This window comes from Salarias fasciatus, chromosome 3 (assembly GCF_902148845.1).
Source record: "Salarias fasciatus chromosome 3, fSalaFa1.1, whole genome shotgun sequence".
Lineage (NCBI taxonomy): Eukaryota > Metazoa > Chordata > Actinopteri > Blenniiformes > Blenniidae > Salarias > Salarias fasciatus.
The window spans coordinates 3,443,739-3,454,854 of NC_043747.1; the positions used below are offsets into that span (position 1 = coordinate 3,443,739).

The following is an 11,116-nucleotide window of genomic DNA, read 5'->3' on the forward strand; positions in this document are numbered from 1 at the left end:
GGAGGGTCTGAAGGGTCTGGAGGGTCTGGAGGGTCTGGAGGGTCTGGAGGGTCTGAAGGGTCTGAAGGGTCTGCGCTTGGTGAGTTTCTAACAGGAAAAGACGTTTTCGCGTGTCTTTGCGTGTGGAGAAGCTAGAGCTAAAGAGCTAAAGCTCGCCAGCGTTTTTGTTTTGAAGCGCTGATTGGTTGAAGTAGCTGTCAGTCAAAGTCCACAGGAGGAGAGGCGGGATCTTCAGTGAAACGGAGCGTTTTCTCTTACGGGTTTCAGAATTAGCCCCAGAAAATCTTTTATTTCACACAAAATTACTTTTCCTTAGCGCCAAAAATAAACTATTACCATGTTAATGCCATTTCTAGGGTTTGGACGAGCTAAAAAAGCAGGATACAGCCCCTTTAAGGCCGCCACACACTACAGGATTTTTTTCAATCTTCCCCGATTCACAGACCACACACTACAAGACAGCAGAGGACAGATCGCACCCGATCTTCCTCTCCTGATCTTCTAGTGTGTGTGTCGCTCTGGAGCAGAACACACACCAGCAGATTCTTCAGCCGAGAATCGCCTCCTCTCTCCTCCAAATCTCGCGTCGTCCAACGTGACTTCATGCGGTTTCCCTTCATTGCTGTTTTTACATTCATCTCCACTTTCAATAATAAGTGATAAGTGGAGAACTCATTCATTCCCTCAGTTCATTCATTCACATCGGTATCGCTCTACCCCCCCTCCCCCCCACGCCCACGAGCATGGCCTGTCAGCACCTTGTCAGAAAATTTAAATGTCCCAGTACAGAACAGGGAAACATAGTTTTAGATCATTTTCTTGTAATTTACCCTCCACATTTGATAATAATTCAGCTTATTAATGTGTGTGTGTTTTGTTTTTGTTTTTGTTTTGTTTTTTTTACTTTTGACTCCCGGGTGGAGCAGTAGAATAAAGTTATTAGCAGTCCGTGACAAATAAAGGCTACTTTTTTAAATAACCAAATATCTTAAATCATTCTTTTTGTCCACAGATTTGATAGTTTAAATCAGAATAAAAACACGTTGAGCTTTGATTAGGAAAAGTTTCATTATACGTCGCTCTGTCTCTGAAGGCACGGAGTCAATGGAAAGTTTTTTTTGTTTGTTTTGTTTTTTGCTTTTCTTGCAAGTCCCCCTCCATCCATACGCTTTCTTAGGATGCAGCGCTGCAGTTCAGGGATGTAGCTGTAGTCTTTGGCAACCTTTACCACTTGTACACGGTAATTTCGTGACTTCTTGCTGTATAGTCTCTTGAATCTGAAAAAAAAAGTTTTGAGATTTACTGCATGTTCCCCTATTTTCCATACCTTTCCAGACAACAAACAGTAAAGCCTAAGTAGTTATGTAGTGGCAAATTACATTAAATCACCATATTTGACAAGTTCTTTGGCAATAAAGTAAAAATAAAAATGTAAGACTTACGATTTTGCGTTATTACGGTTGATGTAATGTGGCCGGTGGTTGTGGTGGTTGTAGTCGATTGCGGCAAGGAGGCACCTTGCTTCATATACAGGAGGAGAGAAGGCAAACCTGTGTGTAAGCATGGCGAGAGAGATGGAGGGGGTGGGGTGGGAACAACATAGTAGAGGTATAAAAGTTGAACCAAATAAAATTTTCAAGGGAAACTCAAGTTCAGTGAGTAATTATCCCAAAGGATGAATAAAAATCCTTTTACCTTTTTCCTGTCAAGTTCTGAAGTTGGCATGTAATGTAAAAGAAAACAAAAACTTTTAAACGATATTTTTAGGATTCCCTCCTTCTCCCTCCTTCCACTGATACATTTCCACGAGTGAATTGAAGCAGTCGGCGCATCATCCAACAATTGCTGGATCAGGAGGTCCACAGCAGGGCAACAAATCGGCACAAAAAAAAAAAAAAAAAAAAGATGGAGATTCACTGATACATTCAAGCTTTTTTGGGCAAGCAGACTAACGTTTCTTCATGCTCTTGTCTTTATCAGAGTCTTCAGGCTTTGTAATGAACTGGCCACACAGGAGCCTCTGATGAAGACACAGGCATGTCAAAACATTAGTCTGCCTGCCCAATAAACCTTGAGTTTATCAGTGAAGCTCCAGCGTTTTTCTGTTTTTTTGTTTGTTTTTTTGTACATTTGCTCCAGTGTCAGCCATGACAACAGTCTCAAAACAACTTGGAATAACCATTAAAAACAGTCAGTCATTAACTTTCCCCTCCTGTTCAATCCCTGTTCCTGTTCAATCCGGTTTTTGCAAAAGACATCAATCATGGTGTTCCCCAATGATCAGGTGACATAGTTGTAAATGGTCAATCGCTGTTCTGATTATGGAAACAAAGTTATTAATGTAGCCTACCGAAAGGTCAGATACTTCGCGATGTCCTTCAACCAGCGTCTGTTGAACATGCCTCGTTGAAGAGCCTCGTGGTGGAGAACCTGGCACCATGAGCGCTTTATCACTGGTTGCCTCATCAAGTGGTCCATGGTCACATTCGCCACGGGCCCATTCATGCTTCCCTGTGACATGATGAAGCACCCCAACCTACATGTCCTACAACAACATCAAAAAAGAAGAAAATGATTTGTTCTGTGGCAGAAATGGCCTTGTACCACCAGAAGTAAGTGGGCTAAAACTCATCTGAGGAGAAAGGTAATATTTCAACATCCAATTTAGTTTTGTTGTCCAAATGATGCAACACCACTTACGTTGAACATATCACGATGTTCTGCTTTCTGGCAAATGTCCCAAAAGCGGTTGATAATGTCCTTCAGCCACACAAGTATGATGGAATGCCCCTTTACAATCCCAGCCTGCGAACCGAGAAAAGAAACAAGATAACAGCAGAACTGTTTACATTAACAGTGGTCAGAAGTACTACTGGAAACAGTAATAATGGTGGAAACAGTAATATCCATTTGTAGTATACTTACCGCATAGAGTTTCTTTGTCAAATTTTTGGCCGCATGCCATATGTCCAATGAATGTGTTATACCCTTTTCTTTATATCTTCCTTTCTTGGGATCTGCAATAAGTAACAACGTAGTAAGACTCATTCAGAATATTTGATTAGGTTATAGGTTTGGCAACAAATAAGAGATGAGTAATGACAGAGCCCACATGAAGCGGTTCAAGTGTACTGCAGCCTTTTTAGTAAATATACCCACCTATCAGTGCTGCAATCTGGATGTGCGCATCTGTAACAATCTCAGTAATGTTCAGGTCCTCCAAAAGGCTGTCAAACGTCTGGATGAAAGCATGCTTCTCCATTATCACACTGTTGCGGCTGGTTTGTCTTTTGTCCACAGTGACGACACTGATGATGTCCTTTGTCTCATTTTCCATAGTTGTATAAGTGCAGTACTGGGCAGTGTGGCCTGTGGATTTGTAATATTGAGCTTTAGTCACAGCTCCAATACTTCCTGAACTTCAGCTTTGTCCTTAGTGTCCTGTCTGTCGTAGCTGAAAGAACTGATGAGTCCAGGTGTGTCGGACCACAGTAACACAGAGAGAATAATCAGTCTATCCAGACATGTACGACAGCACACAAAGGAACTGGCAGAAGTTCAGGAAGTAGTTGAGCTGTGCATTCAGCCCATATGAAAATCATTTTTCCTTGAATAACTTGGTTTAACACAGAAATAAATAGAATATTTACCAGGAGAGTCCATCCTTCCGTCAGCTGTAACAGATAAAAGCAAGGTAAGCACAAACTAACATCTGCAATGGAAACAAAGCCATTATATATATATATGAGTACTGTAGAGGCATTCACTCTACACAAATGTGAGTGCATGTTGATTTTGCTAGGACAAGTACGCTGTGGTGATGTTTTGTACAATACATTTCCATATTTACCTAGGGCAACAACACTGTCCTTCGCATGCAAGCGGTCAATGGTTGCAGCTCTCTTTTTCTCCCAGAACTCCTTTATAGAGTCAATATAGAGTGGTTCTGAATGAGACTGAATGTTTTTTGCGACACTAAACCTATGTTCATATAGTTGAAGAAGAGGGCAATCTTGGAGAAGTTATTTCCAGAGAGCACTATGTTTGTGGCAACCGTGAAGTCCCCTCCTTGCATGCCATACTTCAGCACAGGCTGGCTGTTCCACCTCCACAGCTTGTGCCCATGATTGCAAAACTGTAAGAAACAATATTGAGATTTGTAGCAGGTTAGTTACCAGACATTATTTGCTATCTAATATGATCTCTATAAGCATAAGTTCATTGTGTATGCAGTCATTGTGTGAGCAAATCAAATGTCAGATCTCCAGCTCAAACTCAGGTGTGTTTTTAGGCTACATTCTACAATTATTGTGATCCAATGAAAAATATATGACTTCTATCGCACAATTTGATTTATTTGTTTATGAAAAACCAAAAAGACCAGTGCAAACTCAGTGTTTGGTGTTTGTAGAGAACGAAAGTGTAACATTTCGAATGTCAACTCACCCACTCGATGTTAGCAGCACTTCCTCTTCGGTGGAATTTGACCAGAAGTGGTGGAGTGGCATCACATTCTGCACTTGTTTGGTCATCTCTATAAAAACATTTCTGGATGGGCAGCTGGGGAAAACTGGTCAAATTTGCCAAACTGGTGTGGAAGGCAAATACATGCTGGCTGGTCAACCAGGTCTTCCTCAGCAGAGACCTTCTGTGCAGCTGGGAAAGAGGGCACATCACTGTCCATCTCGTCTGGGTCTGGATTGTCAGGCTCTTCATCACTGTCGTCATCACGATGAAGAATATCCATGACGGAGTCATCGAGTCCAACAATGGGTAGAGGCATCAATTGCATGCTGTAAACCACCAGCAGCTCTGTGTGACAGGACAAAATGTTGGAAGTCTCTTACATAATTCATCTTCAGATAAGGCATGCATATGTGCTGAGTGCCCACACCACATACACAGACCATAGCTTGAGGGAACAGAACATGTAGGATCTAATACTGAAAGGTACATACCGTAAACAGACCTGTGGCACGTGATCACTGTTTGCATGATTTGAACCGTTGTCATCCAAATCAATTCTGTACTCGAAAAATAACAAAGAAAAATTACAACATGCATATGTAATAATGTTGCCATTAATTATAAAATAAATGTGGACATATGGAGATTTTTTTCAGCTCACACACTGTTGAGGAGGTTGTTTGCTTGGTTTTCATCAGTTATGACAGCATCCGTTGTAAGATCCATGGAGTGGAAACTGCACACAGCACAAGTATGTTGTATGTAAAAATAAGTAGCCTACTGGTAATTGCCTGAACTGGTACTACAACCATAGAGCAAATACGTAGTAAAATCCACCTCTCATGAACTCACTCTCCAATAAGAACCTTTCTTTAGAATAATTTTTTAAAACATGCAAGTGTACTCTACAATTTGTATGGACTTACGTTTTTTCCAAAGGATCCAAATCTTGGTCTTCTGCCACTGTCTAACCACCAGCCATTACAAGGTTTTCCCTGTCAAGATAATGTCACAAGTATGATCAATTGTGTGCATGTGTGTGTGTATGTAATTGACTGAAAACATACTTACCCCTCAGACATTGGTTCAATTGGAGATAGTCAATGACAGATGTTTGGAACTCTTCTCTTGCTGGGTGTGGAGGCTCTCACTGCAGCATCAGGTATTACATCTTCAGGTGATTGCTTCTTCCAGTAACTAAAAAAAAATTTTTTTTGGGTATATGTCAACAAGCTGGCCGTGACTTGGTTCCTTTCACAGCACAGCTATGGACAGATAAACAACAACAACAACAATAATAATAATAGTAAGATGCACATCGCAGTTAGTTATGAGCTTCATGCACAGCTCCACTTTAGACAACTCCCTTTATCCCTGTTTTTATGTCCAGGACGAACTAATGACCCTGATGTGTCTGCCATGTCAGCCGCAACAACAACACAAATGGCAATAATGATAAGTGGCTGCAACCACAGCCTCAAAAGGATCTCGGCGTCACTCAAAACTTCAGTGCTGCACAGCAGCTGTTAGCTGTAGCCTATTTCATGTCCGGTAGCTCCAACTGCAACTCCGACATGAAGTTGGTTAGCGTTAGCAGTAACGGCTAACCTACTTCACGTCGGGTTTCTCCACTCTGTGATCCGATCTGATCTCATATCATTTTCAAATCAGGGTCTAAACACGACGTATAATGTTCTCTTACCTTGTCACAAGGAAATGGGCCATGTCAGCATCTGTTTTCACTCCTAAATGCAGCTGAAGTTCCCTCCATGAATCAAAAGCGTATCCAGTATTGATTCGGGTGCCTGCCCGGCTTCGGTCATTTTTTTTTTTTGACTCGTGAGATAACGCAGATAAAGTCCTTTTCTTCTTCGTGGTGGCACTTCTCTGTGGGCTTTGTGTGGATGAAGGTCGTTTGCTGGCTGCTGCAGAATCCATTTGTATCCCTGCAGTGTTTTAGTCCGTGTCCACGGCAACCATGTACTTCCGGTTCCAGAGCTGCCGGGAACGCGCATACAGCGTCATTTTGCGTCACATCCCCACGACTGCGCGGAAAATTCGGACCCCGAACAGCAACAAATTCTGTGGCACACAGCCTGTATAAGGTAACTGACAGATACGCAGATTGGCCTGTTATTTTAGGTTTTTAGTGCTTCACGACCCATTAGCATTGAATAAACTGGAAATGCATGTGTAGTTTTTCACAAATCTTGCCTTAAGTCCCTTTAAGCAGCAGCACCTTGGTGAGACAGAGCTGTTCGGCCAATCAGGGAGCTTTATTTCGAAGGTGTGGACAGCTCTACTCGGAGCAGATTGGCTCCTCTCGGAGCGCACCACACACTACAGGATTTACGATCGGAAATACTAAACATGTTCATTATCTACGATCTCCCCTTCCGACGCCTCCCGAGAGGCTCCAACTGGAAAAAAATCTCTCAGAACACACCGCACACTACACGAAGATCGGACCCGAACTCATTTGCATACTCCCGACAATCGGACCCTGTCGGCTTCGATTGGGAGGAGAAGATCGGGGCAAAATTCGGCCCGATTATCCAGTAGTGTGTGGAGGCCTTTATCCGGTGAATGTGTGGACTGTGTGAGCCTACCAGTGATAAGGAAACCCTCAGAGGCAGAGGGTGGGTCTCAGTACAGAGGGGGCGGAGCATTCTCGACGGGCTGTATGATAGAACCGTATTGGCCCGAATATAAGACGACTCCGATTATAACACGACCCCTATTTTTCAAAGATCATTTTGTGAAAAAAAAATGCTGAAGACATTAAGGTCACTCATAAAACAACTTTTTATTATACAATTATTATAAACTCAAAAACTCACAACTGAAATAACATTTTACGAGATATAGAATGAAAAAATGTTACTACAGTATTGAATAAAAAATATACTCTCTTTCTCAAAATAAGAAACAATAACCAACAAATAAGAACCTCAAGGGGTCAAAACTGCGTAAATGATGTAAATAACTTTGCCTTCAGCTGAATCAGGCTCTGGTGGTGGACATTCCGTCTTTCTGTCTTTCAGAGACGTATTCACTCACCCTTCTATCAGTCTCTCTGAAGCGTCGCTCTGGGACCACGGAAAGCTTTTCTCATAGCGTTAGCATCTGGAGGCGTTTTTTCTGTGCTCTCCAATATCGAACGAGGCTCTGCTCCACCAGACCTCCTGGCGGCTTGGCAGTAGTTTGATGACTCTGCTGCGTTGATCACCATCAGTTTAAAGTTGGTATCATAACTTCTCCTCTGTTGTTTGCTCAGTTGTCCAGCGTTCAGCCCCTTTGTTCCAGATGATCCGCCATTTTTCATCAGATCATTTGATCTCATTTCATCGCTCCACTCGCTCTCTGCTCAGTGATACTTTGGCTCCATCTAGCGGCGCGGATGCGTATTGACCATCTACCGTAAGTCCGCGATTATAACACGACCCCACTTTTGAGGATGCAATTTCTGGAAAAAAACATCGTCTTACATTCGGGCCAATACGGTAATTTTACCATTCAAACAACCATTCAAACAATACCTCATGCTACCATCAAACAACACACTAATGCTCACTTTTATTGAGCCAAGCAAACCTGTATGCCTCAGAAAGCAGAATAAAGTCACAAACCAGCTCACAAACTTGTTCTGAAGAACAAATACACATAAGCGCGCATGCACACGCACACACACACACACACACACACACACACACACACACACACACACACACACACACACACACAGACAAATGCAGCCTGACAGGTGTCAATCTCAGAGCGTCCGCTGTCCCTGGTGCTGAAAACTCAGCTCAACTCATCTTTGATACAGCTTAAATATAAAATGAACACAGCTGGTCTAAAATTACACAATTTATTCAGATAGATATAGACACAGCTATCTATATCTTTTGGAATTCACGTATATTAGAAAGAAAAATAGACTCGGTGGTCTCTTATAGTTGAGAGCAACACAAGGCACATTCAAATAGGCAGGTGTTTAAGACCACAGCATTCTGATAAAGATAATATTTCTGAAGGTTTCACTGACTCACCAATGGCTCCGATGTTAGGTTTTGGGTTGTACCGCTAGCGGCTAGCATAGTGTTTAGCATACTGTTTAACTTCCCTCCAAAGAATTCAGATCAAGTGCAAAAGAAAAAACTTGTTCATGCCGCACAGCCAATCAGCCTGGCTTACAACTCTGATGCATTCATGGACAGTCGTAATGTAAGAATTAGCAAATCTGAGACGCGTGGAGACACTCACTCCACACAGTTCTCATTGAGAGTCGCACTTCCGGTCTGATTCCCCCACTGCGTCAAACATCACGCCCTTAAATAGAATCGGCTTCAAACAAAATTATAAACTTCTTAATATTTAAACTGGGTGTTTTAACACAACTAATGAAATAATATAATTCTTATTTTTCTTTAATGAAACAACAAAAACATACGTGCCTCCTTATTAAATCTTTTAACGTGACAAAAAACTTAATATTCTCCTTCAGAAAATCATATTACTACAGAAAATTAAAAAATGTAAAAGACAGTAGTGAACAAGAAAAGGAAAAAAAGAAAGAAAGTCACTACATATATATATTTTTTGAAATTTCACTTCAAAATGTAATCAATAAAGAAACATCAATATGTTTCTGCTTTCAAATTCTCCATCTGTGGCCTCATGTGTAGATTCTTTTCTTCTGATACTCGACTCTTCTGTGTTTCTCAGAGAAGATTTTCAACCTCAAGTTGAGACTTTCTGTCAAAGATGTTCATGAGTTCTTTAAAATATTTCCCTCCCGCCTGTTTCTCCGGTAAAATTCTGCACAAATTTTTGCAGTTTTTTTCCCCATAATTGTGGTACATTTCACCTGTTTTTCTATAACCATCCACATTTTATGACAAAAACATGTTTCTCTAATTCTGAATCAAGATTATGAAGATCCTCTGGTCTCCAGGATGGAACCTCTCACCAGCAGGGTGACTCAAAGAAAGAATAATCAAGACAAACAGAAAATGTGATGATATTCTTTCAATGTGGAAATGTGTACACTCCATTTAAACAGAGTAAGATTAAGGAAAATAAATGACTTCTTATGCAAATAACTGGTGAGATGTGGATATGAAATGTTTGTGGTGTGGCTGTATCTAAACAAGTGAGGCGAACGTATGAACGTCTTCTCCTTCAAGCTTTAATGTGTGGCCTTCTCAAAGCATATCTTTGAAAGACGGCACTACATTTCTTGTTGCTATTACAGCTTTTGCCGCGTTTTTCACTGCATCCAACACTGTTTCTGCTTCCTGAGCTGCTTCACGTCCAATTACACCACCCATGACTACCCCTGCTGCAGCTGAGACGGCAGTAGTTGCTTTGACAGCTAATGCTGATTTCCCTCCTGCCGCCACTGCTGCCACCACTGCTGCAGGTCCCGACAACGCTGCAGGTGCTGGCTTTGGCTCTCCTCCTGACCGATTATTTTCATCCGCAGGCTTTCTTGCTTGGGATATTTGTCTCACAGCCGTTGCAACTACTGGAACCAGAGCCACTACGCTAAACAAAGCTCCCAACAAGGCCCCCGTTGTGATCCCTGCCAGGTCGATCAGAAATCTGTATGCCACTTGGCGTTTGGCCTGGTTTCTGATCTCCTCTGGTGGCAGGTCTTCTGGAGATGACTGCCTGATTTGCTCCTCCTCTCTCTGGATTTCTCTCTCCACAGCTTGCAGCATGTCGTTGGTGTAGCATTGGCCGTTTCTTTCCACCGTTAGCTTGTCGATGGTCTTCAGTAACTCTTCCCTCTGGAAGCGGTTGCTCCTGTAGTCGTTCTGCAGCATGTTGTCGTTCCAGTATTTGTTGTCGAAAACATGGCACCGGCTGCCGCACCTGTTCACCAGGTCTCTCAGCTTTTGATTGTGTTTGACAAACTCCTCGATTTTCATCCCTTCATCTAGCTGGTCGCCAAAAGTGAAGACGACCACGGCGTATTTCAGAGCGTCTTCAGAGAAATACTCATATATTCTGCTGATGACGGCTTGCTCCTGCTCTGAGAATCTCTCAACTTTCAGCACAATGAGAAAGGCGTGAATTCCAGGAGCACACTCTGTAATGCACTTCATGATCTCAGGCTTCAAATCCTCCTCTGACCTTTCTGTATCAAACAAACCAGGCGTGTCGACCAAAGTGATCTTTCTGTCACTGACATCTCTGGTTTCAGCTTGACATGTGGCAGTTCCAGAAACAGAAGAATGATGTGCTGTGAACAAGTTCTCTCCAAGTATGATGTTAGCAAGGCTGCTTTTCCCATAGCCAGTTTTTCCCAGCAGGACGATCCGCTTTGACTCTAAGGGAGAAAAAAGACTCTGTTCAAGCATACCTGGATCTTTAATCATGTGTTTTATTAAAGCAATTTGAAATGAAGCAAAGACGGACTGAAGTATGCCATGTCGTACGAGAAGAGAAAAAGAGAAAAAAAGATAAAGAACTTGTGTTTTCAAGCTGACAATGCGACACTACTGGTAGACGCTGGTGGACTGACGACTGATGCTGTACTCCTACAATTCATTCCGATCTCATTTATGTTACCTTTCAATTTCACATTCATTTGTCACACACAACTTCACAACAGCCCCCATGATGAACAATAGAGTGAAAA

At 42.1% G+C, this 11,116-nt stretch overlaps 1 protein-coding gene across 1 annotated transcript; it reads right to left on the reverse strand.

Moving 5' to 3' along the window:
- Positions 1–6,423: 6,423 nt before the first annotated feature.
- LOC115386162 (GTPase IMAP family member 7-like) lies at positions 6,424–10,906 on the reverse strand. The gene is made up of 3 exons (XM_030088382.1): positions 10,894–10,906; positions 9,984–10,804; positions 6,424–6,465 (listed from the first exon to the last, which is right to left on the reverse strand). Exons 1-3 carry the CDS (start codon positions 10,904–10,906, stop codon positions 6,424–6,426), a joined length of 876 nt encoding a protein of 291 aa, XP_029944242.1.
- Positions 10,907–11,116: the final 210 nt, after the last annotated feature.

What these genes read in the sequence shown, in the direction of transcription:
- LOC115386162 (XM_030088382.1), bottom strand. An exon ending in TTCCAGTAGTTGCAACGGCT is followed by an intron (nt 6,466 to 9,983) that starts GTGAGACAAATA and finishes CGTTCCCGGCAG; the next exon opens with CTCTGGAACCGGAAGTACAT.